Source organism: Pelodiscus sinensis, chromosome 2 (genome assembly GCF_049634645.1).
Source record: "Pelodiscus sinensis isolate JC-2024 chromosome 2, ASM4963464v1, whole genome shotgun sequence".
Taxonomy (NCBI): domain Eukaryota; kingdom Metazoa; phylum Chordata; order Testudines; family Trionychidae; genus Pelodiscus; species Pelodiscus sinensis.
The window spans coordinates 145,171,018-145,198,497 of NC_134712.1; the positions used below are offsets into that span (position 1 = coordinate 145,171,018).

The 27,480-nt window shown below is 41.8% G+C and overlaps 1 protein-coding gene and 1 long non-coding RNA gene across 6 annotated transcripts in view; one reads left to right on the top strand and one right to left on the bottom strand.

Moving 5' to 3' along the window:
• Positions 1 to 27,480, top strand: part of LOC112544114 (uncharacterized) — a 42,582-nt gene that overhangs the window by 5,743 nt on the left and 9,359 nt on the right. The window lies entirely within an intron of this gene.
• The window catches only part of MSANTD3 (Myb/SANT DNA binding domain containing 3), a 32,812-nt gene continuing 6,281 nt past the window's right edge, over positions 950 to 27,480 (bottom strand). For 3 of the 5 annotated variants that reach the window (XM_075921555.1, XM_075921553.1, XM_075921554.1), the window contains exons 2-3: positions 23,110 to 23,558; positions 10,303 to 14,499 (exon numbers count right to left, since the gene is read on the bottom strand). In XM_075921555.1, coding sequence (XP_075777670.1) covers positions 14,090 to 14,499; positions 23,110 to 23,527 — 828 coding nt within the window. In that variant the 5' untranslated portion in view covers positions 23,528 to 23,558 and the 3' untranslated portion in view covers positions 10,303 to 14,089. Of the gene's footprint in view, positions 5,504 to 10,302; positions 14,500 to 23,109; positions 23,559 to 27,480 lie in introns of those variants that run through there. The other 2 variants (XR_012901822.1, XR_012901821.1) reach the window with 2 other exon arrangements.

Here is a 27,480-nt window from a genome sequence, read left to right on the forward strand (position 1 = left end):
ACCCTTCCTTCACAAGAGTGATACACTTGTGAGGCAGTAGGCCTAGGGGTCAGGTTGTTCTGAACAATTGGCAGTTCCTTCCAGGCGTCCGTGCCCCTGGCAGTGGGAGGAGACTTTGCATGCTCCCCCCTACTGCCCCAAACTCCATCAGGACCTGGGGAGGGGGAGCATGTGAAGTCTCTCGCTCCCTGCCCCCACCCTGAGAAGGAGGGAGGAAGCGACCCAGGGCAGTGAGGGTGGGGGATGGGGTCACACACATTCATTTAGCATTTTAGGGGGTCGTGGTATCACAAAGTTTGAGAAACCCTGGGTTAACCGGTAACCGATAGGGGTTGGTGCAGCTCCCCACCTGCCACGGGCAGGAGGCTGCTCCAGCCCTACAGGGGGCCCACTGTGAACAAGAGCTGCTCTTGTCTGGAGCAGCCTCTGTCAATGGCAGGTCCAGAGCAGCCTCTGTCCATGGGAAGCCGCACACCATGGACAAGGGCTGCTCCCGTGCGGACTGGGAGCTGGTGGCAGCTCCAACCCTTGCATGGGGGTTGGGAGCTGGCAGCCTGCCCCAGTGCAGGGTGCCCCCAGCCTGCAAAGTCAGTTAACTGGGATTTTACATCTCTAGTTATAACTCTTGAATGGGATAAGCATACATGCACATTAATTTAATGTTCATTATAAATCTGCACTGAGTTTGAATTAACCTCTTCACCCTCGAGGTAGCCTTTCTAAATAAAGGTTAAGGCACATGTTGAGGCTGGGAGAAGGGAGCATTGGGGATATTTTCACTCTTTCTGCCTGTGCATCACAGATTCTGTGGACTCTGGCTGACAGGAACGTCAGCATGTCACTTTTCTCAAACACTAAACATTAGGAAGAACAACAGTTATGCACCAAAGAAATTTACATTATTTGAATACAAATATAAAAAGTGGTCTGAAAATGAACCAAATTAATACTTAATAGTTGATGATTTATTGAGACCTTTCTGTGAATATATTTTCCTATTAACAATAAGTAGGTACAGTTTGTCAGAAATTTAGTTATTTATGTTCAGTAATTTATGATTACATATTGTACAATAAACAAGGCACTAAAATGTACAGCTAGTTACCCTTACAAATGCTGAGTTTCAGACATACAGTATATGTATCTCCAAAGCTGATGACAGTTATTGAATTGCTTCCTCGTGTTACTTCTTATACATTTCTTATATCCTGAACCATTACAAAGTATACATTTTAGAGCCCTACTGAAAAATAAGTTTTTGTCCCCTTTAAAAACTTTTTCTATGGAAAAAAACAATGAATTTTGCCATGAAAACTAGCTACAGAATAAAGATAATAAAAAAATTCGGTTTCTCACATTTGCAAAAAAAAATAAAGTACAAGTTCCCCGGTTATGGCAATTAAAAATATATGCGTAACAAGTTTTAAAAATTGCTTTCAAAATTTCCTACATACACTAATTCTGTGAGGGGAAGAAATAGCTTTGGTGGTGTTTGAGGTACTAAAATACTAACCCTATATTTTACAAATAGATAAGACAACAGAAGCATCTGTATTACGAAATTCTGACTGGCCCAATGAAAAACTTTGGGCCAAAAAAGGTTTTGGTCCAATAAATAATATATAGGTTACAGTGTAGTTTTTTTTAAATCATTGCATCTTCAATAAAAGACAAAGACCACAAGAGATATCATCTAATACTCTGTTAAAATCATAGTATCAGAAAGAATTTACACATTTTCAGATATTTTTATTACAAATAGGCCAGTACTTAAATGCTAATTTTGTATTAGACACTCACCAATATAGAAGCACAAACACTGTACAATGTAATTTATACACTGTTAAAATATAACAGATGTTAATATTATATAATAAATACCACCCAGTGTAAATTAAAAATGGCTACCTGATGGTTTGACCAGTTGCACAAGAAGCACTAAAGAGTGAGGCACCTAGATTCAAGTTTTTTCTTGGGATTCACAGGCTCTTGGGCTGGCAGTACTTTGCAAGTCATCACTGCATTGTTCTCTAGTACCTCCAGCACAGTCAAAAGTGCACCATTTGATTTTAAAAGAGCACAGCTATCCCTAGGACCAAAGAAATTCCACAGCTGGTGAAACATGGGTGTGAAATAAGGTAAGTCTCTGCAGGATAAAACAAACTGAAAGCAGAAAGAACTGCTCACTATCAATAACCTTCAATAACACCCTGAGTCATTGCCACGTGAAAGGAAAAGCTGATTTCTTTGGGATAAGGTAACCCTTCTTAAAAAGGAGCCAACCTACTGTAGCTCTATAGTACTACGAGTGTTGACAGCAACAGCAACAGATCAAAATGTTCACCCCAATGCATTCTTGCTTTTCTTCATGTGCATACACAGTATTGTAAAAATAGTTCCATAAAAACATATGGCACCTAACAGATTATTATTAAGTGATTCTCATTGGTTTGTCACAGGACACATCAAATATCACAAAAAGAAATTAAATAAAAATTACAAACAAAAATCATTGAACATGATGGATTATTTTTGGTCCATGTTGTGTGGAATTTTCCAACGGTGCCTAAGAGTAGTAGGGCCCCAACTTGCATTAAAACTGAATGGCAACTGAGAGCATAAATCTCTCAGGGTATGTCTACACTGCCACCCTAGTTTCAACTAGGGTGGCTAATGTAGGCATTCTAACTTGCAAATGAAACCCGGGATTTAAATATCCCGGGCTTCATTTGCATGTTCCCGGGCAGGCGCCATTTTTAAATGCCCGTAGTTCGAACTACCTGCCCGCGGCTCCTAATTCGAACTATCGTTATTCCTCCTGCAAGGAGGCAGTGTAGACATACCCTCATATTACTTTTGAAAATCTTAATCACAGTTTTGAAATGGCGGCTTTTCAAAAGAATTGAGCGCACACACCCCACCAACCGAAGTCCATGAAAGCTCAGCACCTATAACTCTGCAAGTGAAGCTGGATACTGCTCTGTCACAAACCAACCCACTGGCATTATTATTAGAAGGGCAAAAAGCAAACAAAAATAAAAGAGTTAATTAGGCTGATGTATTCTGGTTCTGCAGGAACTGAAACCTGAATATCTTGCATTTGTGGGTTGAACTGGCTGTTTTTCAGTAGGGATCTAAAATAATGCTGCAATCAGGAACTAAAATAGGAAGAAAAGACCAGATCTCTCCTTATTTCGTCCTGAAACACTGACACTTGTTAGAGTATGTCTACTTCAATGACAGTTGCCAACACAATAACGGGAATGAAAGCATGGTGTATACTAGGTATTGGATAAATGATAGGATTAATATAAGTGACCTAAAATTGTACTTCTCACTCTAATGGAATCTTTAGTAATTGCTATTGTTATTACTTGAGTGCAGTCTGTATACTTTGTATTGTAATAGGTGTAGAGGTTTAGAAAAGTTTCATTCAAACTGCTTTATAATAAACATAATTGTTTAGTGCCCAGAAACCTCTGGAAATGTAGTAGAAAATAATTAACAGCAGTGAGACAAATTCAGTTCTTAGCTATTTTCCACACAAACTAACTGGCTTCAGGGGGGCTACTTTGGTGTAACTGACAGGCAAGCAATATTCAGTTGTCTTTCACTCAGTCTGAAAGTGAAGTAAAAAAACAGAGTACTAAGAAAGAATGAGACAGTAATAGAGACAGTAGTAGAGATATAGGCGCTAGTAGCTTATTCATAATGCCTCAAACCATGCACTTTATCAGTGAGATGAACAAACTCAAGTACATATTTAATGACCCCTGTAGGACAATAGGCCTCCAGGCTTACAAGGGATTACCCACCACCATTGATCTGGTAGCTGAAAGGAATCTCATCTCCTCCACATAGTGCATGGAGTCAGATCAATATCATTTCATGATGAAGAGTGTTAAAAACAAATAGAGTAAGAGTTGTCTCAAAACCATCAGTCAAAATAACAAAATAATAATAATTAATAATAACGGAAAACCTTAGACTCCTTGCCAAGTAAGACTAGAAGGTCTAAGAACCAAAACAAATGTCTCAAATATGTCTGGAGGGGAAAACTAAAATGGGGCAATAACTGGATTGGATGTCCTGGTTTCCCACAGCATATTTTAGCTAGGTCAACACTACTTTCCATCAGGGAAGCACAGATGATGACTTCCCTCACAGGGGAAATTCAGTTCTGTGTAAAACACCAAATCTATCAACCCCCCCCTCCCCCCATGCCATTTGTAACATAATGGGTGGCATATAAGGATGTGGTAGTATGCAAAAGATCTTTAGCAAACATTTAGGATTTTTCACTGATATAATCGTTCAAACTTCTCAGATCAAGTGTCTTTGGTAGACAAAAATTAACAAACAGAGGAGCTCATCAAGTTCAGAGATTATTACTTTGGGATATTTGAATGATTACTTCCGTTTTTTAATTCAAGACCTCACAGAGAATAACAGGATCTTGGTGGTTTTATATTCCATCACTGTATCTACTATCTTGCTGATGCTGAACAAATAATAGATTATTATAACCTGGCATTTAACATCAACTTTCGGGCTCTAGGTCTCTCAAAGGGTTCAAAGATGGGAATGAGGAGCAACAAATTATATGCAGTGTGAACCCACTTCTGTCCTCCCCTCATGACAAGCATGGTTAAATGTGAATTGTTACCCCGAGAGCTAGGAACTGAGCAATACAACCACTCTGTAGTATGTCTATAATGCACAACAAACAAAACACACAACTAAGAAAACGGATGTATAATGTAGCTAAACAAATAATCACTATTTAAAAGCTAGCCTACTTTCGTTCTGATTTTTCTGAGGGAAAGAATTCTCAAGTTTTCTTCCAGCCTGCTCTCAGCAGGGAAGCTATTTTAAAAGTTTCTTCAAGATCAGTCGGAAGTCTGGACAAAGATACTGTTTGCTTTTTATTAGTTTCATCATCCTGTGTGACCCTATCTGCATGCCCCCCATCAACACTACAAATTATCTCCCATAACTGTCTTATAGGCCCTTGTTCTCATTCTCTTTCCTTGATTGTTGTGCCCAGCGTGTTAGGCAGCCTGTCTGTTGGACTCCAACTACAAGAGAGAAATCTCACATCACTTTGGCACACAACATGCATTCTGGGGCATACAAACATCAAACATACAGAATTTCCATTCTGTATAATTTGGGATAAGTGGAAAGGTCTAGCACTTTTGGCAGCCTAACTGTTGCTGTTACTATCAGAACAGGGTTGGTGCCTAGAACCCCAAACAAAAGTTGATCAGAGGCTGGGTATAAGGGCTATGTAGTCCATCTTGTCAAAGGGAAGCTATTTGAAGGAGGGTGAAGAAAGGGGAGCCTTCAACATCCGAGAATGTCTCATGTTGTAGGACCATGTGTGTAGGTGCAGAGCAATCCAGCTGATTTACATTGAGAGCCAGAGTAGATGGGTATCTTTATAATCAGCTCAGGAATCGCTCGATGGCTCTAGGAAAGCTAGGAGGAGATACAGGAAGTCCTGCAAGGAGAAACCACAAAATTAAGTCAGTTTGAGAAGAAGCTAAGAAAACTATCTGTGATGAACTCTTTGCAACTATTTGTATTCCTGATCCAGGGCTTTGTTTGGTATGGTCAATGCCTATTTTATACAAATTAAAATAAAAAATATAAACAAAGACAAACTTTGGGAATATGTTTGTTAGGAAAGACCATATTGTGAGGACATATTGTGTGGGGGATGTGACCCATTCACAAGCTCCCTTGAAAAATAAACTGCTGGCACTAGAGGAAAGAACTTCAGTTTACCATGGAGAAGATAAACCACATTGCAACTAGAGAGAGAAGACTCAGAGGCAATGAAGGATGGAAGCAGAGGACTGTGAGAAGGCTGTAGACACAAATGTGTCTAAGTATTTGAAATTCTGTAGGAATATCCAATTAGAAACAAACAGAACATCACAGCTTCTGAGGTTTGACTACCAGTCTCACTAGCACTGAAATAGTAAGATAGTAATTTGGCTTGAAAAGCTTTTAAAGAGATCTTTCTCTTATTTGCTGTATTCTTTTGCCCTAGCAAATGCTTAATTTGTTCCATGCTACCAAAATGATGATATGGCAGAAAGCACTACAATGATAAAACATTCGGGGTCACAGCCTGTATTTTTAATTTTTTGCTCTTTTATTGGGTCATAAAGTCTACATTCCCCTGCGTACTTGCTTTACATGTAAGTGAACTGACTTATTCTATGCAATTCCATGGTTAAAAAAATAATAAAAAGCAAAATCACCCAGATTCAAAAACACCAAATTAATTCTATGAGTTTGGAAGAGCAAAGAGAACTGTGTATGTTTCTACTGGCATAAAATTGGTAGTTTGTTTTTTACAGTTGGCAACAAGTTTTCTTCATCCTACAAAATTATTGACCGTCTGCCTTGTATAAAATGTCTTAAATCACGTTAACCTTTTTCATATTATGTTACAATGTTTATTGTGTTTGTTTTACTAATCTAAATATATTCATTTTAGTAATGCATTAACACTCACATTATAAAGTACTGTAATTACCTCTCAATATCTGACTGGAGACAGAAAGAAGAAAAAATGGATGGTATCCAAAATATTTACAGCAAGGCATGTACAGTGAAACAGTCTGATAATAGGACAGAGAGCAGGAACTCCATGGAGTAAGGACACAGAGCATGAAAAAACTCAAATTGAAATTATCTGTGCCTGACACATACAAAACATCCTTGAATAAGTTAACCACATGTATGAAACCACAGGACCCGACTTTAGCAGTTTGGCACAAAAATAAAACATTCATCAAGAAAAAAATATATACCAAAAAAGTGATCAACATGACTCTAAGAGTAATTGTTCAAAATCTGAGACTAAAAATTCAAAAACAAGAAAGGAGGAATGGAACTTAAGCAAAAATGTGGTTCTGAATCTTTCTTTTAGTTCCCCTAGTCCTAGAGCTGCTAGGAACTGCTTTGGTCCTGGCTTAATTTAGAGCAGTCTAAGTGCTGATCTAAATTATGTCAGCTGCAGCCATCCTCTATAGCAGGGCTACTCAACACGCGGACTGTTTGTTTGCAGCCCACGATGTAGTTTGGATTTACGCAGGGCTCAACACACGGCCCGCAGGTGGAAGACAAAACAAAAAAAGTAGTCAATATAATTGTCTTCTGTTGATATGCATTTTAGTAGTTACATTCCTGGACTGTCATTACTCATTAAAAGTGCTGTCATATCGGTGGAAATCGGGTAAATATTGCATTTTATTAATATCAGCAGAACTGACTTAAATGGAGCCTGTGTGTTGTGTAGTGTTGCCTTAATCTTTGTATTCATGCCTGTCAGTGTGAAAGAAGCTATTTGCATATATATTTGCATGTATATGCAATCACACTTAAGTTGCAGCCCTAGGCATGTGCTAGGAGTATCATTGTGACCCCTGGGGCTTCCAAAGTTGAGCAGCCCTGCTCTATAGCAATGGTCACCAACCAGTAGATCAGGATCTTCTTGTAGATCCTGGAGCCTCTGACAGGTGATCCTGACTGATTTGGCCAGGAAGCTATCAAGTGCTGGTATTTTAGTTGCCCCTCCCTCCACTGCTATGCTTCTTCTGCTCTCTGCCTTGGACCTGCCTCCTGGGGGCCTCCTGCTTGCTGTACAGGGTGGGGGAGACTGAGGAGGGGGATGCTCAGATGTTAGAGTGTCCCCTTTCCCCCACCCCTGTCCCCCATCGCCACAGAATGAGCAGAGAGGAGCCTCAGAGAAGAGGTAGGGCAGGGCCAGGGCCCCAGGGAAGGAGTCAGGGGAGGGTGTTTGAGTTTGAGGTAGATCCTGGATTGACTTAAATTCAAAAAGTGATCTTGGGCTTAAAAAGGCTGGAGACCAATGCTATATGAGGACCACTCCACTGGACAGTGATTGGCCAGAGTACTATGTACTCCTGGCCCTTCTCCAACATATACCCTACATAGTGGGAAGGAAAGAGTAGATGCTGATAGAGCTGGCTATGCCAGCTTTATGTCAAACAGAGGTTTCCCTTATAGCAGGAAATGCTAGCTCCCTCTTTACTTTAGGGCACCACGTAGGAACTGAAATTTGGGCCAAGGATGAATCTCAGAGAGACAATTGAGGGTTGAAGGAAAAAATAAAAATGAATGAGTTAAGTGTACCCAAACTGGTTCATAGAATCATAGAATACTAGAACTGGAAGAGACCTCGAGAGGTCATTGAGTCTAGTCCCCTGCCCTCATGGCAGGACCCAGTACCGTCTAGATCATCCCTGACAGATGTCTTTCTAACCTGCTCTTAAATAAAGTAAGAACTCTAAAGAATACCAGGAAAAAAGAAATACTAGACATACAGTGGGCTCTTAAAACAAGATGAAGGGTTAACTTTAAAAGTGACTCTAATATAGCTAAATCAGTGAACTGCCTTGTTATAACCTGTTCTTTAAACAGAAAATTGATGGAGTAGTCAAATGAACGTTGTGTCAGTACAGCTGGTGAGGAAAAACTGGCCGTAAGCACCAGGAAGGTTAAAAAAAACAAGATCACAGGCCCTAGAGATATTAGGGGAAAAAGAGACTATTCCCCTTGCATGATAAGGCCTATGAACAGGGCTCTACAGAAGGAACTTTCCATGGGAATTCTTCCATGGGAATTCCTCCCGCATCACCCTATGGGCAGGGAAAGTTGGCAAAGGGCACTGAGCCCACATCAAACACAGTGGATCCCCAAGCATCAACGGAAAGCCAAGACCAACCATACAGACTGCTTCTGAACCAGCTGAGGTCCTGAGGGAGGACTCAGCTGAAGAGATATAGTAGGGGACCATACTTTTTCCTGCTTGAGCTCTGTAGCTCTGGAATGGAAACATTTCCCTCTACCCTCTTCTATGATTCTCTTAGCTTGCCCGGTCTTCCCTACTTCCTTCGCCCCATCCCCGAAGTGCCTCTCATGGTGTCTAACAAAGCGTGTATGTGACTGTGCCATGCAGTAAGAGCCCACTTTTTCTCGAGGGAAGAGAAGATCTGTGCACGGAGGGTCAACTCTGTTCACAGAACTTGGGGTGAGATCAGTATTCCCTCTAAGCTGTGTGGCAGCACAGCTTCACAGGTGATTAATCAGCCCCGCCCAGTCAGGTTCACGGCTCCTCCATGCAGGGAGCTGACTGACTCGGCAGAGTTGATTAATCACCTGTGAAGCTGCAGTTTAGAGGGAACACTGGTTGAGATGATGCAAGCCAAAGACAGAAAACAGCAACGTGAGTGGATAGCAAATTAGATGAGCTCCAGTTTGATACGGTAATAAAAAAAGCCAGTGTGATATTAGACAGTATAAGCAGATGCATCATGTCATAGCCAGGGAAATGACAGTTCCTCTCTGTATCAACAAGCAGACTGCACTTGTAGCTCTAGGCTAAATGCTTCCCTGGTATAATTCATTGTCCATAGAGCTAAACCAGGGAAAATTTTGGCCTATCATGTTCAGTTCTGAGTACCTTAATACAATTTGGAGGAAATTCAGAGAAGAGAGACAAATAGTGTAGAGCTACTGGAATTTACTTATGAGAAAAGGTTTAGAAAGAAAAAACTTAAGAATCTTGGCCAAACAGCTAATGGAGGAAATAATTAATGCAAAAGCACATGAAGGATATAAGCCAGAAAAAAAGAGAGAGGAACATCTTTAAGTGTCCAAGGGGATATATATTAGGACTGAAGAGGACAGAGCCAACCAAATGAAAATGTAAGCTTAGTACCAAGGGAAAATTCCTAGTATTAAGGTCTATTTTATTAGATAATAATCTCTCAGCTAAGTGGTGGAAGCCCCATCACTCAAGTCATTTAAAACTAGTCTAGACAAAGTACTCAGTAAAGTCAATACAGGAAATAATCATTCTATAAGTCTAGCTGGATCCATCTCATCCAAGTGTGGGTGGCTGTATTGCAATGTCTCCAGACATTTTAGGGTTCTCATACTTGGTCCCTAGGCATAACACTCAGGCTATGTCTAGACTACATCCCTCTGTCGAAAGAGTATGTAAATGAGCCCAATCGAAAGTGCAAATTTAAATATTGTGCTTAATTTGCATATTCGCATCTAATTGCTGTTTCAAAAAAGGGTATTTTGAAAGTGAAACCGCAGTCTAGACGTGGTTCTTTTGGGGAAAAAAAAACTTTTTTCGAAAGAACCCGTACTCTTGAAAAAATGAGTATGAGTTCTTTTGAAAAAGGTTTTTTTTTTTTTTTTCAAAAGAACCGCGTCTAGACTGCAGTTTCACTTTCAAAATACCCTTTTTCGAAACAGTGATCAGACACAAATATACAAATGAACTGTGGGATATTTAAATCCACGCTTCATTTGCACTTTTGATCGGGCTCATTTACATCCCTCTTTCGACGGAGGGATGTAGTCTAGACGTGCCCTTACTCTAACGATCCTTTCCTTAAATTCTTTGTCTTGGTTCTTTCCAATCTTTCAGCTATATTTTTTTGCAATAGTAATTAAATTCAAAGGCCCTCTTGCCCACACTAAATGCTGTACGTTTTGGTTTCATAACTAATACAAGAACTTCTCTCTGTGAATAAGGCTATAAGAATGTATATCCAATCTGAAAATATGCATAATTTAAATGAATTTCTTTGAAATATAAAAATAAAAACAATGTCTCTCATAAGCAGGGCTACCAGCATAAAGAGTTAGAAATGAGGAGATATCACTATTTCCTTGGAACATACTGTATTGTCTCCTAGGTCCATCCCATTCAAATCTACATTCTCTTTTCAATCCTGTTATCTTCCCAACTGTCATGGTGTCTCTTTTCCTCACCTTCTGTTATCTTATCTATTTACTATGCTGTATAGTTTTGAGTGGTTTTTAGCAAGCAGCAGTATGGGAAAGACCTTGTCAGTGAGACACTAGGGGTTTCTCTACACAGCAGAGCTTAACTTGAAATAAGCTAGGCAAATTGAGCTACGTCAATTGCGTAGCTTATTTAGAAATTGGGAGCATCTACACAGCACTTATTCTGAAATAGAGCACTCTTCCTCCAACATCCCTGACTCTTCATACAATGAGGGTTACAGGAGTCGGAGTAAAAAGTCCTCCAGCTTGACAGTATTTCAACATTATTTTGAAATAACTGCCTGCTGTGTAGACACAGACTAAGTTATTTCAAAAGAACGCTCGTTATTTTGAAATATTGTTGCTGTGTAGATGTACCTAATATATATTCTTATCCATCCCACCTTTTTGCATGCATGAATGAGCCATCACCATCTCCACTCAAAGCATCCTTATCCCCTAAACCACAGAGGGGTAGCCGTGTTAGTCTATAACTTAGAAAATGAGTAGTCCTGTAGCACCTTAGAGCAGTGATACACAACCTTTTTTGATTTGCGACCCTGTGCCCCAGGGGCCGCCAACTGCTGGGTCCAGCCCCTGGCTGGCCAGATCTAGGTGCTGCGCTGGGGGGGGCTGCCAACTGCTGGGCCCAGCCACTGGCCACACGGCCGCCAATGGCAAGGCCCAGCCCCCGGCTGCCTGGATCGAAGCGCAATGACCGCCCACGGGTTGCGCACCACTGCCTTAGAGCATGTCTACACTGGGAAATTATTTTAAAATAACTAAATTCTAAATAATAACTCCCAAAATAACTTTCTCAAAATAAGCTTATTCCCCAAGTAAAGCAGGAGTACAGATTTTTAAATAACCAGTCTCTTATTTCAAAATAATGGTATTGTTATTTCAAAATAAGAGGGTTTATCTCAAAATAACTCCCTAGTGTAGACTATGGCTTTCGTGGGCAACACCCACTTCCTCCTCTGGTCATCTGAGGAAATGGATATTGCCCACGAAAGCTCATTTTTATATATATACACACACACACACACACACACACATATACATACACACAACTACTTAAATTACAACTCAAGACCTCACACCAAAGATATGCTGTCCTCAACCCCATTTCTACTATTTAATTCCCCATATCCTGAGTCACAGATTATTGTCCCACACTCTAACATTGTGGAGGCCAAGAGAATTAGCACCTTGTGCTCCCACTGTTTCCTTTCTACAGTCAAATTGCCAGAAGAGGGAGTCTATCCACACTAAAGAATGGGATTTTGCTACCCAACAGAATTACCCTCTTTAGATTTCATACCTACTGTATATTTGTGCCTGCTGCATCTCTGCCCGGGCTGATTTTGTCTATCATTCAGGAGAAGCAGCACTGAAAAAGCACCACTCTCTTCACTTCCAACACGATCTTGTAGGCAGCTTGTTATGACTGACAGCAGCAAAGCCTACAGGTATGCAACAGCAGCAGGGAGACGTAACCAAGAGAAAAATAAATACAAAAGCTCACAGCAGGAAGGAAATCCAGAGAAGAGGTGGAACACAATTGAGAAAGAGGACGATGCCTTTCAAAATTTGTTTTCATTTGAAAAATATTGCTAATATAGGATTTCCCCCTTAACCATTATCTGTGGGGAAAATACATTTAAAATAATGCAACTCTTAATTTTATAACTGAATAATGTAAAAAAATAAGGGATTTTCTGCTCATTCTTTGTCACTTATTTAAAATGCCTCTCCCCCCAGGACACCTTTTCAGATAGAGGAAGATCCTTTAAAGTGGACCTCTACATTTGTTCTAAAATGTACACTTTAATACTTTACCCTTGGTTTCATATTTCCCATTTCCCAGCCCTTGTCTTATTTAGACTAAAATATTCAGGGCAGGGGTAATATTTTATTATGTGTATGTGTAGCACCAATTTCTGTTGAGGCCTCTAGTAAATAAGGCTTCTATATAAGTAAATAAAGACAACAGGAATCCCTGGTTGACAACAGAGGTTGGGGTTGCTCTGGGCTGAAGTTTGGGACAAAGCCAAGCAGACAGGATTCACAGACGTTGGCCGAACGATTATGTTAGAGCCCTGCACCAAGTGAAAATCTGTCTTGACTTCTATGAACAATGGTGAGTTGGTAAGAAAAGATCAAGAGGATCCACAATTGATCTCACTTCTAATTAGGAGCTAGATCCAAATCCATTAGTGGGCTGCTGGGAGAAATTTTTTGTTGCCTAGATAGCCAGCCACCTGCTTCTTAAGAGCTACTTGAAGCAGCAGAAAAGCTTTTATCCACAGAATGTCACTGCGCATACTGTGCAGTTAAGGGGCTAGTTTCTTTCTCTAGCAGCTGCAGTCTCATGCTTCCATCACATACTTCTAATCCCTGCATATATATCTGGGTGATAGGACAGGACTGAGAGAGGGCAGCCAAAAGTAGCTGCTTCTGGGAAAATATCCTCTGCTTTACCTCTTTCCAACAGTTATGGCCCTAGCAGCTAGCAGGTCAGGCCCCAACCACCATCTTAAATACGCCAGCTGGGTGGAGGTTTTAATTTCCTTTCCCTGCAAATTACCTACTAGAATGGTCCTCTTGTCTCCTCATGAGCTCCTTAATTTTCACTTACCTGTTGCAGAGGAGGAATAATAAAATAAATAATAAATAATAATACTAATAAATAAAAAAGATAGAGACACAAAGGGGGGATTTTCTCTGTGTCTTTACAGCAATTGGGTTACTGCCTGTCAAATATCTGCGTGTGAAGTTTGAGAACAAAGACCGACTCCAACCCCTGCCTTCGACCAGAAAATGGAGGAAATGGCTAGAAAGAAGCAAAATAATTAAAAATTTACAGTTGTAAAGCCAAAGTTTTAAACATACCCTAAATTTGGGTATGTGTCTGTTCTACATGGACTTCCTAGATTTAAAAAGGGCAGTTGGAAGTTGAGAGAGGAAAAAACGTTATGCTCACAATTCACAAGTACTATTGTCCGTAACCGAAACTCAAATAAGAGACAATTTACTTTCAGAGCTCACCCACACATGAACTATAGAATGTTCCCATATTAGACCCATCCAATCTGTATTCCTAGATGTTATCAGAGTCAAAATGTGTTCACTATTAACTGAACACCCATTCTGTCACACTACATTAATTTTAATATACCCTCTTGCCAATACACCTTAGTAAGAATGTGCTCAATCAGATTTTCTCTGCTCATCATAAATTCTAGGGAGAATTAGGAAAGGGTCTGTTAAAGGATGATACAGGCCATTCTTTTGTGATGGTTTGCAGTTTTCTCTCCCAATACATTTTCTTTTTATTTAGCACTTCCATTTTTATTCTGTGTTCCTCTTCAGCCATCTCACACTCCCTTTCTATCTGTTGTATTTTTGCCACATGTACTTCATTCATTTGTATCAGCTGCAGTTGTAAAATGGACATTTGCTGGTGATGCTCTTCCTCATGCATCTTTTTCAAAGCACCCTCTTGATTAGCTTTACTTCTGTAGTTTTTATTCGCTGTTATTCTGACAGCTGAACAGGAGGGCTCAGGTTGGGATGTGCCTTCACATATTGGGAAATGTACTATCTCTTTCTCTTCATCACACAGTTCTCTGTTTGAGACAGCAAATGACTCTGAAAAAAAAACAGCAAAAAAACATAAGATACCCTCTTCTTCCAAACTGATTGTGTAAGGAATAACAGTTATCAGTATGCACAACTTGAGCTTCTGTAACGTAATGTAACAGCCACCAGGTGACACTGTTATCTAAATATTTTTCATTCCCTTTAAATATTGGCACTGCATGTGGTATGATCTTTCAGCTCTCTTCTAGAATTGTTCAAAAGTTTCAGGAGGTAGCTGTGTTAGTCTGTAACTAAAAAAAAGTTAGTTCACCTGAAAAAGTGGGTTGTGCTCATGAAAGTTCACGATACCATCTACATTTTTTGTTAGTCTCTAAGGTGCTGCAAAACTATTAGTTGTTTTTTAAGTTTCTTCTAGAATTGTAGCTGAGGTTAGGAAGTACAGCCTACACTATACCAAAGATTTAATATGTTATTTACTGGGTAAGCACCATTCCTGTATACTTCAGCGATGTCCATTTATATATATATATTTTAGAACCACATTACATCACCCTTACCTGAAGAGGGGCCTTATTAGTGCCAATGAAATAAATCAGATTCCTTGTTCAACAAAACACTACTGAGAATAAATGCCTTTAGAAATAAGCATACTTTTACAGATCAGCACCAACAGCTTACTATAAATATAATATTAACAATTACAAAAACAAACAGCTCACTTTGTACAGAGAAATATTAGGTAACAATTGCAGTCAACTTTTTTCTTTTTACAAAGGTTATACAGTAAACTTCCGATAATCCGGCACCTTTAGGACCCAGGGGGTGCCGGATTATCAGATTTGCCGGACTATCGGAAGGGGGGCGATGAGGGGTCTGGAGTGGGAGGGGGATGCCACCCCAGACTCCTCATAGCCCCCCCTTCCAATAGTCCGGCTCTGCCCCAGGTGTCCCTGATTCAGCTGCTGCTGGTCAGTTTCAGCAGCGGCTGAATCGGGACACCTGCAGCAAAGCAGCTGGAGTGCTGCCGGGTTGGTCCGGTAGCGCCGTCCCTTGGTGCAACGAGACCAATCCGGCAGAACCCCAGCTGCTCTTGGGGACGCCTGGGGCAGAGCAGCTGGGGTGCTGCCGGGTTGGTCCCGCAGTGCCGCTCCTTGGAGCTACTGGACCAACCTGGCAGCACCCCAGCTGCTCTGCCCCAGGTGTCCCCAAGTCAGCCGCTGCTGAAACTGATCAGCGGCTGACTCCAGGAAGCCCGAGGCAGAGTTGCTCTGCCCCGGGCTTCCTGGAGTCAGCCTCTGGTCAGTTTCAACAGCAGCTGAATCCAGATGCCTGGGACAGAGCAGCTGGGGCACTGCCGGGTTGGTCTGGTAGCGCCAACCCTTGGCGCTGCGAGGCCAACCCGGCAGCACCCCAGCTGCTCTGTCCCAGGTGTACCCAAGTCAGCTGCTGCTGAAACTGATCAGAGGCTGATTCCCCTGATCTTCTCTCTCTCTAAATGTAACGTGTATGTACTTCATACACTTTTTATAATAATATGACTTTTTTAGCCATTTATTAAACTTGGTTCTTTTTTTCATTTTCAGTGACAAGCAACCAACAGTCACTTCGTATTCTGTTTTGTAATTAAAATAAAAATATTTGAAAATGTAGAACACATCCAAAAATGTTTAAATAAATAATTTTCTATTATTATTTTACAGTGGGATCAATCATGAGTTTTAAAATCACTTGACACCCATAAGTAAATAGTAACAAAAACTAGCTAATATTCACTCTCGAGTTCTGAAGGAACTCAAAAACGAAAGTGCAAAACTAGTAACTGTGGTTTGTAACCTGCTGTGGAATTACCATTCTTCTTTCTGCGCTGCTGCCTACACAGCTAGGCCCTCAGTACGCAACCAACACACTATGTCTAGACTGCAAGCCTCTTTCGAAAGTATCTTTCGAAAAAGCCTCTTTCGAAAGAGAGCGTCTAGACTGCACACGGAACTTTCGAAAAAGCAAGACGCTTTTTCAAAAGAAAGCAGCAAGTGAGTCTGGATGTTCTCTTTCTAAAAAGCCCTGTTTGCTTTCAAGAACGCCTTTTTTCGAAAGAGCACTTTTGAAAAAAGGCGTTCTTCCTCGTGGAATTAGGTTTACCGCCGTCGAAAGAAAAGCCGCATTCTTTCGATTTAATTTTGAAAGAACGCGGCTGCAGTCTAGACACAGGTGAAGTTTTTTCGAAAAAAGGCTACTTTTTTCGAAAAAACCCCTGAGTCTGGACACAGCTACTCTGGCCACCCAGATCTGAAGGCAGCAGTGCAGACAATGGCTTGGTATAGTATTTCTAGTCTTATTTCTGAACTGTTTCTAGCAGAACACTGGGATTGTATCCAGCTGCTACCACTCTTCTGCCACCCAGCTCTGAAGTCAGTGCAGAATTAAAATTCGCAATATCACAACCCCACTAAAATATAAGATTGTAATCCCTCTGCAGCTCCCTTTCATGTCAGGGCTCCCTGTTTAGGAAACACTGGTCTCTCTCATTAAATCTGTATACCGGTTGAACCTCTCTTGTCTGGCAACCTAGGAATCTAACTACAGGCAGTCCCCGGGTTACATACAAGATAGGGATGTAGGTTTGTTCTTAAGTTGAATCTGTATGTAAGTCGGAACTGGCGTCAGCCGCTGCTGAAACTGATCAGTTTCAACAGCAGCTGAATCTGGACGCCAGTTCTGACTTACGTACAGATTCAACTTAAGAAACCCAGGCGTCCCCAAGTCAGCTGCTGCTGAAACTGAATAGCGGCTGATTCCAGGAAGCCTGGGGCAGAGCAACTCTGCCTCGGGCTTCCTGTAGTCAGCCGCTGGTCAGTTTCAGCAGCGGCTGACTTGGGGACGCCTGGGGCAGAGCAGCTGGGGTGCTGCTGGGTTGCTCCAGTAGCGCGGCTCCTCGGCGCTACTGGAGCAACCCAGCAGCACCCCAGCTGCTCTGCCCCAGGCGTCCTGATTCAGCCGCTGCTGAAACTGACCAGCAGCGGCTGAATCAGGACGCCTGGGGCAGAGCAGCTGGGGTGCTGCCGGGTTGGTCCAGAGCGGAGCTGCGGGCCCAACCCGGCAGCGCCCCAGCTGCTCTACCCCAGGGGTAGGCAAGAAAAGCCTGGTCTGCTGGGGGGGGGGGGGGGGGGCACTAGCTACACCCCCCCAGCAGACCAGGGAGACGGGGGTGGCGGGACCACCAAAGTCCTCCACGGCTTTGCTCCGTCTCCCTGGTCTGCTGACCTGGGAGACGCGGAGCAAAGCCGCAGAGCACACGGGCAGCTGGTCAGATCAGGGAGACGGGGAGAAAAGCCGCAGAGCACGCCTGCAGCGGGACAGCCCAAGCGCCGCTCCCGTCCTCCGAAGCGAGAAAAGCCCCGTTCGTAACTGTGAATCTGACATAAGTTGGATCTGCGTAACTCGGGGACTGCCTGTAGTGCCAAACCAGAGAATTTGCTGAACAACGGGAGGTCAATATTGTCCACTAATGCCCCTTCTCTACCTACGCTACACTGATAACATCTTCATCATCTGGACCCATGGGAAGGAGACTTTGGAAGGATTCCGCCACGGTTTCAACAGCTTCCACCCCACCATCAGCCACAGCCTGGACCAGTCTACATAAGAGATCCACTTCCTGGACACCATGGTGCAAATAAGTGATGGTCACATAAACGCCACCTTATACCGAAAACCTACCGACTGCTATGCCTACCTTCATGCCTCCAGCTTCCATCCTGGATACACCACACAATCCATTGTCTACAGCCAAGCACTAAGGTACAACCGCATTTGCTCCAACCCTTCAGACAGAGACCAATACCTACAAGATCTTCACCAAGCATTCTTGAAACTACGATACCCACACAAGGAAGTGAGGAAACAGATTAACAGAGCCAGACATGTACCCAGAAGCCTCCTACTACAAGATAAGCCTGAGAAAGAAACAAACAGAACATCATTGGCCATCACCTACAGTCTTCAGCTAAAACCTCTCCAATGCATCATCAGTGATCTACAACCCATCCTGGACAATGATCTCTCACTTTCACAGGCCTTGAGAGGCAGGCCAGTTCTCACCCACTGCCAACCTGAAGCAAATTCTCACCAGCCACTATACACCGCACCACAGTAACGCTAACTCAGGAACCAATCCATGTGACAAACCTCGGTGCCAACTCTGACCACATATCTACAGCAGCGACACCATCACAGGACCTAACCAGATCAGCCACACCATCACTGGTTCATTCACCTGCACATCTACCAATGTAATATATGCCATCAATGCCCCTCTGTTATATACATCAGCCAAACTGGACAGTCCCTACGTAAAATGGACAAAATCAGATATTAGGAATGGCAATATACAAAAACCTGTAGGAGAACACTTCAATTTCCCTGGACCCACAGTAGCAGATTTAAAGGTAGCCATCCTACAGCAAAAAAACATCAAGACCAGACTTAAAAGAGAAACTGCTGAACTACAGTTCATCTGCAAATTTGACACCATCATTTTAGGATTAAACAAAGACTGTGAATGGCTAGCCAGCTACAAAAGCTGTTTCTCCTCTCTTCGTGTTCACACCTCCATATCAGCTGCTAGAAGTGGGCCTCACCCTCCCTGACTGAATTAATCTCATTATCTCTAGCCTTATTCTGGCCTACATATTTATACCTGCCGCTGGAAATTTCCACTACATGCATCTGATAAAGTGGGTCTTTGCCCATGAAAGTTTATGCTCCAATACAACTGTTAGTCTATAAGGGTATGTCTACACTAGGCTTCCTAGTCCGAATGTAGGCTTCCTAGTCCGAACTACCTAGTCCGTGCCGCATGTAGCCGCGCGGCACAGGGTTCGAACGAGCCGGGATTTAAAAATGGCGGCACCCGGTTTATGCAAATGAAGCCCGGGAAATTCAAATCCCGGGCTTCATTTGCAAGTGCGGTATGCCTACATTACCCTCCTAGTTCGAACTAGGAGCGTAGTGTAGACTTACCCTAAGGTGCCAAAGGACTCCTTGTCGCTTTTGTAGATCCAGACTAACACGGCTACCCCTCTGAAACTTGAATACAGGCAGTCCCCAGGTTACGTACAAGATAGGGACTGTAGGTTTGTTCTTAAGTTGAATTTGTATGTAAGTCGGAACTGGTACATATTGTAGGGGAAACTCTAGCCAAACATTTCTCCAGAGCTCAGTTTTATTCTTCCACACCTCACTTCCCTCAGTCCTTTATTCTCAAGCTGAGGTGTCTGCTGAGAAAAGTCGCTCCGCGTCTCCCTGGTCTGCTGGGGGGGGGGGGGGGGGGGCCGCTAGCTTCGCATCTCCCTGGTCTGCTGGGGGGAAGCAACTAGTGTGGGGTGGGTTGCCTCACCCCATTTGTAAGTAGGGATCCGATGTAAGTCGGATCCATGTAACCCGGGGACTGCCTGTATTGTCTAGCAGTAGTACCAACACTTCCACTGCTTATTAGGCTCTTAGAAGACATTTAGGGGTAAATTAGAGTTAAATAGCAGCACACAATACTGAGAGCCAAGACTGCTGGCTGTAAACAAACCTTATGAGGCTGTGGGAAACTTGGTCACACCCATAAGTGGCCATCCAGATAACATCCAGATAAAATTATGCCAGACCACAGAAGTTGCTGGACCAGAGAGTACCAGACAAGAGAAGTTCAACCTATAGCATAAGGTAAAAGCACACAAAACACCAGATTTTCCGGGAGGATACAAGATTTCACACAGTTATGTGTTTCATGACTGAATTTGGTAGGGCCCTACCTATCATGAATCAAAAACTAGTTTAAAAAGATCAGAAACAAAGGATAAGAATAAATGGTTAATTTTCCCATTTTCACAGGGGAGAGAAATAAATAGCAGGGTCCCACAAGGATCTGTACTCAAACCAATGCTGTTCAACATATTCAGAAACTAATCTTGAAAAAGAAGTAAACAGTGAGGTAGCAAAGTTTGCCGACAATACAAAATTACTCAAGATAATTCAATACAAAACGGATGCTGAAATCTAATAAAACTGAGTGACTCTGCAATAAAATGGCAGATAAAATTTAACGTTGTTTTCCAAAGTGCATTACTTTGCATTTATCAATCTCAACCATACATATAAAATGATGGGGTCTATATTAGCTGTTAACACGCAAGAAAGAGATCTCGGAGTCATTGTGAATAGTTCTCTGAAAATATCTGCTTAATGTGCAACAATAATAAAAAACCCCAAACCTAACTGAATGGTAAGAACCACTACAAAAGGAATATATTATAATGTCCCAATATAAATCCATGGTATGCCCACACTTGGAATGTAGTTTTAGTCACCCTATCACAAAAAAATATATATATACACACTACAAGTGGGGAAAGTACAGATATAGACAACATCAAGGCAACAAAAATTACAGATACAGATCAGCTACCATATGTGGCGAAATTAAAAAGACAGGAAAGAACATGTTACCAAAAATGTAACAGGTGCCAAAAATGATTAGATAAGTTCATGAAGGATAGGTTTATCATTGGTTATTACCCACGATGGTCAGGGATACAACATCATGCTTTGGATATCCCTAATCCTCTAATGGCCAAATTCTGGGACTGGATGACACATGATGGATCACTCAGTGAACTGCCCTTTTCTGTTGATTCTCTCTGAAGCATCTGGCGTTGGCCACTGCCAGAAAACAGGATACTGGGCTAGACAGACTATTAATTTGACCCAGCAGAACTGTTCTCATGTTTAGAATGTTGGTTTTTCCATTATTTTATTTGCATGCTGTCATGATATTATATTATCTCCTGTGTGGGATATGTAGGGGAGTTTCTTATTTTAAGTATGGCTAGAATAGATTTAATCCATTGCAGTTACTGTCTAGAAAAAAGATGTGAAAAGTTTTGTGGGTTTTAAAATATATATTGCTAAGAGTTCATTAAAAAATGAAAGGGCAAAGAGGCACATAGGGAATTCTTGTCACAGATGATAGCATTTAAACTTGCTGCAGGTGGAAAAAAAAAAGCTGGTGATCAAACAAACAAAACAATGCTTGTTAAGGATCTGGAATGCCTCTTGGACTTTCTTCTTCCTCTGCTGTGTGATGGCTATCAGGAAACAGAGCCTCTCCACATCTGGAAAGGTCAAATCAGTGGTTCCCAACCTTTTTTATGCCAAGGACCGGCAAACCCACTCACAAACCTTTGGTGGACCAGTAATATTTTATGTTCACATTTGCACATTCTTTATGCAAATACTGAATATGCAAATATGCAAATACAATGTTGCCTGACTGCCTAGCCCCAACCCAGCCCCTTGCTCTCCAATGCCTAACATCCTTTGACCCCTAACCCTATGCCCCATGCCCTTTGACCTTTTAACCTCTGACCCCTGTACCCATGCCAATACCCTCTACCTGTGACCCCCACCATGCCCTCACCCAACATCCCTTTGCCCCCCAACACTCCCTGAAGCAAGGCTGCCCCCCTATGGAGCGTGGCTGTTAGTACCACACGGAAAGAGGTAGTGGCTGTTGGCAGCACGCATGCTCCCTCCTCCTTCACGCCCCCTCTTTCCCTAAACACGTCTTGCACCTCCGTGGGTAGAGGGGGGAGCACAGAACCCCAGCCAGGCTGCCATTACTGAGGGGGAGAAGGCGCCTCCTCCCCCCGCCTCCTCTTTCTGCCACCTCAGCCCTACTGGCAAAATCAGCTGTGCAGGCAGGGGGAGCAGCCATTGTCAGCGTGCGTGCTCCCTCCTCTTTCACACCTGCTTCCTCCCCACGTGCAGCAGAGGGAGGAGGGGGGAAGGGGCCTCCTGCTCTACCTCCTCCTGCCATACCTCAGCCACTATGGCTGCCAGAGCTGAGCTGCATGAACAGCCGTCTTGAGCTTCGGCAGCCACCGCGGCCCAGCAGCCAGCAGGTCATGGACCAGTAGCAGTCCACAGCCTGGCAGTTGGGAATCACTGGTTTAAATGATAATCGTAACTTAAAAATATAGTTTTCTTCACACTTGCAAAATAATCAGATTTTACTACTGTGTATCTAGTGAAATATACAGGAGCTCTCAGTATTTTTGCTGTGAAATTACTTTTTGAACTGTCAGCAATACAATTTTATAGAGAGATTGAGCCCTGGTCTACACTAGGGAGTTATTTTGAAATAACTCCTCTTATTTTGAAATAACAAACAACGTCCACACTACCAAGCCTGTTATTTCAAAATAAGGGGCTGGTCATTTCAAAATAATAATGCCTGCTTTCCATGAGGAATAACACTTATTTTAAAATAGTCACTCCGCAGCAGCTAATTTGAAATAACTACTCCCTAGGGTGATTCAAAGTAATTATGCCCCAGTGCTTCCTGGGGCTCGAAGTCGAGGTAGCGAGTCCATATTAGGGGAGCCTGGTTCGGACTAATTTCGAGGCTTCCCTATAGTGTGGACTCACTATTTCAAATAGTTATTTCAGGAGTTATTATTTCAAAATAAGTTACTTCAAAATAATTTCCTGGTGTAGACATGCCCTTACATGGCTAAACTGAATTCCTCTAAAATTAAAATAAATAATAAAAATGCATACACGCCCTTAACTAGAACAGTGTTACTTGGATCACTATAGTAGCATTTATACCTTGGTTAGAAGCATCAGGTTGATATTCAGAATCTTCTTCTGGCGGACTCTGTAAAAAGTACATTTGCTCAGGCATCATGCTGGCAATCTTCTCTTTCCCTATGATGTGAGTATTAATAAGAGGACTAATACTTCTTTTTACTTTCTCCCGTCTTTCATGTGCCATTATCTTTTTTGTCCGTGCCTTGATATTTTCCCAGCATTTCTTCAGCTGCTTGAAATCTCGTAGTGATACACTAGGTTGAGAATTATATTCATGGGCCAGTGCTTGCCAAGTACGTTGTTTTAATGCAATAGTTCTTGCGTCACTTTTTTTACACTCAAGAACATATTTGTATTTTTCAACTAATGCAAGCAGCACACTCTTTTCCACTTCTGAGAAGTATTTAGCAGGTTTTATTATTTCGTTGTTTTGCATTTTCTACTGTTTCTCCGGGAAGCCAAAAATCCTATGAAAACAAAATGTAAAAACAAATAAGGATTGGTAGTGCATTCTAACATCAAATACTTGTATATCAGAAAAGGATTCCAAAATTATATTTTCACTTAATTTCTAAATTCTGCAAGGCTTTATGCTCTTATGCCTTCTTTTAGGCATACCCTAGATGAATAAGATGTTGAGAACACCTGAATATTTTGTCTAGTTATCTACAGAATAAATATCAGCTTTTCTGCAACAACACCTTGCTAAACTGTTATGTAACAAGCACGTGATACAGGATCAATTTCCTACCTTGACTGAGATTGGCAAGCCACATAGGCCACACTCTGTTCCACAGCATCAAATAACTAGGTGTCTTTGTAAGAGTGTTTTACCTACAGAAATAATTTAATTGAAAAGGGATATTTACGCCATCCCCCTCCTTTCCAGCAAATGAGGTTTTAAAATATTACTGCATAACTGCTGGCTGAATGTCTAAAATCTAGTCTTGAAAGGATTACACAGCCTCTTTCAGGCTGTTTAATCTAGTAATAGCTATAAAGTTTTCTCTAAAACGTAACATACATTTTACCTGCAGCACTTTAAGAAAATTGTCTCTGTTCTGTCATTGCTGATTGAGAATTGGTCTCTTTCCCCTTTTCAACATACCTTTCCAATGTAAAAATGTTTTATAATAATAGCATACATTTTAATATCCCATTTATGGTTTGGGCTTGTTATAATGTTTATAAAAATAGTCCTAAGATTTTTTGAAACTTGATCACGTCTTGAAATGTATTCATTTATTGTAATTTTCTTTTAATAAATACATCCCCCCCACCCCGACACACACATGTTCTAAGTCACACAGTCTTATTTCATTCTGCAATATTATAGGATAGTTAATTCTGCCATTCTACAGAAAGCCATACTGGAGGACTAAAGATACTTGGAAAAATACCACAAGGTTGGGATGACACAGGGTTTGAACCAGTAAACTTGCATGCATTTATGGGGAGGGCTAGGATATGTCTACACTGCAATGGAAGTCAGCATTCTTCCATCCACACACAAATTTGTCTGACTCAGGTCACTAAGCCAGCAGAACCTGGACCTAGAACACACTGTGGGTGGGTCCAAGACAGACAGATTGTCCAAACTATCATTTTACAGCATAGATTGAGCTTGGGTCTGGTTTCCCAGACTCATGTCTTGGAAGTCCACCAAAACTATATTCCACTGGCCCATGGGCCAGTGTTTTTTGGCCTCTCTATCCCATAACTAGTCAATCAACTCCCAGGAAACAGAAGTAATCCCTCAAGCACAAGTCTGGGTGTTCATTATTTAACCCTTCCTTTTATTCCAATCTCTGAGCTAGAAACAGAGTGAACCATCTCATGTGTTAGCTATGTGACTGACAAGAAATCCTTTGCCAAGCTCAGTGCTACCACTCAGATTCTGGTAAATCTCTGGTGTGACAAAGGCACCATGTTCAGCTTCCATAATGACCAAGAAATGTTGGACAAGTTGGCAGCATTGTTGTGTTTTTTCCCCTGTGATAGGGATATAATCCACGTGTACAGCAAAAAGAGTCTATATTGTTGGGGGGGAAGGGTGCATGTAGTCTATAGACAGCTGTAGCCCAAGCAGGCTGTCTCTTACGCCATAGCTGCACCAGGGTAATTGCATGAATGCAGTAGTTCACAGGGAAGCAGTAATCCACATGGAAGCAAGCACAGCATCTTGTTGATTTCATATATTTTCACACAACCCTAGGTGCTGACCATTGCAAACTTTTCCTATGTTAGGCACTCCAGATAAGAGAGACATTTTTGGGCAAGGCATACTTTCTGGGCTCTACTCTGTAGGTCACCAGTTCATTCCCCTTGTAGATGTGTCAGTCAGTCACCATAAGCTTCAAAAACCTAGTTAACACACACAGCTGGCTTACCCCTGATAACTTGAGGCAAAAATATCCCTTCGCCATTCAGGATCCTCCAGAAGTGTTATGCCCTCTAGAACACTGAATGCTTGAATTTCAGAACAGAAGGGGGATGGGGGGGGGAGGTAAATGTCTTTGAGCTAATGATATTAGAGGTGATAATTGGGGAAGCTATCTTTGTAATGGGTAAGATAATTAGCGTCTTTATTCAAACTTGAGTGTAACGTGTCGAATTTAAGCATGAATGACAGTTCAGAGGATTCTCTTTCAAGTGAAGTCTTAAAAGGCCTTTGAAGCAGGATGCAGGTACCCATCCCCCTTCTGTTCTGAAATTTGATTTGTCCTTTTCATATGTGTTCATTTTTTTTAATTGTATCCTTTTGTATATATGGTTGTGACAATTTTCTTCCACTATTTGATCTGAGGAAGTGGGTCTGGCCCACGAAAGCTCATCACCTATTAAACCATCTTGTTAGTCTTTAAAGTGCTACATAGTCCTGTTGTTTATTCCAGAGGGAGAAGGATTCACAACAAGTTAAAAGGCACAGTCTGAAGAAACTTTCATTGCAGTGCAGTTCCTTCAACAGGAAGGTCACCTGAGGGAGGAAGACAAGAGTGCAGCAGAAAGACCTGTTTCAGAGGCTGCTTACAGAAATGGCCAGGAGAAGGCAGGCTTCTGCTCCATCTACACCTCCCGTGCAATGTTCCCTGTAATATTTTCCATCCATGTGCAGATTTTTTCCATCCACATGCAGAATAATTTTTATGTGCACCGTGGCATGTGAATGTACCTTGCCAGTAGAAACACCACCTCGCTGGAGGCACTCTGCTAATTACCTGGGCAGCATTTGAAACTCTCCTGAGTAGCTGCACAACTTACAGGGAACACTGCCCCTGTGCCAGCACCATTTCTGCAGTCCCTTCCTTGTTACTATATCCTGCAGATCAGGAACCCACTGGATAATTCTGTGGTTGGGTGGTGTATGCAACCAGGACGGAATGCTAGTAGGACTGTGCAAGTATATTCCATGTAATTTTCCACACATCTCTGAAACCACCTCATGTGCATGTAAAATGAACTAGAAAAACAAAGAATATGAGGCAGGGGACATTCTGAAGTGGGGGATTTTTTTTTCTTTTTGTGACACTGGTTTCATAGTTTTGAGTAATTCACTGTTTGATATATTCACTATTTTGTTTTGGTCATTTCATGGCAGCTAGCCTTATACATGTTTTAAAATAATACATTTTAATATATTCATGTTAAAGTCTTTGAGCCAACCCAGTATTTGTCTGTGCAACACGCACTCTAGTATTTTGTCCAGTGCAGTGAGGCTTCTCTTACTTCCCTTAGGAGATCATTCCAAAATGCAATACATTTCACTTAAAAATGTTTCCTGACATTCAGCCTAAAATTTTTCCTTTCTTCATTTTATCCCACTAAATCCTAGTTATTCCTCATTTCCCCACCCTAAATAAACACTTTCCCTCAAATCTGTTTACAGCTAGCTATTCTTTTCTCCTTTCTCAGCAGAGAGAACTGATTTATTCATATTTTCAGACTGAGTGACAGGAGGAATGAGCAAATATCAAGAGAGGGATACAAAATGCAAAGAGGAAATACAAAAAAAAATCAATGAAATCAAAAGAACAGAAACCTTAGAAAGAGAACTGTATCCTAACCTAGGGACAAAACAGAAAAACAAACTATGAGCTAGGAAATGTAGCAAGGTGAACAGGAAATAAAATAAACTCAATGTCAGGGAATAAAGATACAGTGGAGAGGTTGGGGCTGAGAGAACACAGTGGAGAGGCTGGGGCTGAGAGAACACAGTGACAACAGATGGAGAAAATACTGCTTCCTCCTATTTGGCCATTTACATCTTGATTTTTCATTTCGTAAGGAGGAAAAAAGCAGTAGAAGAGACAGAGATGAGTGTCTTGCAGATGAGGAAGAGCCCTGTTGTGACACTCCCTGACGCACATTATGGCAGAGGTACACTTTTTC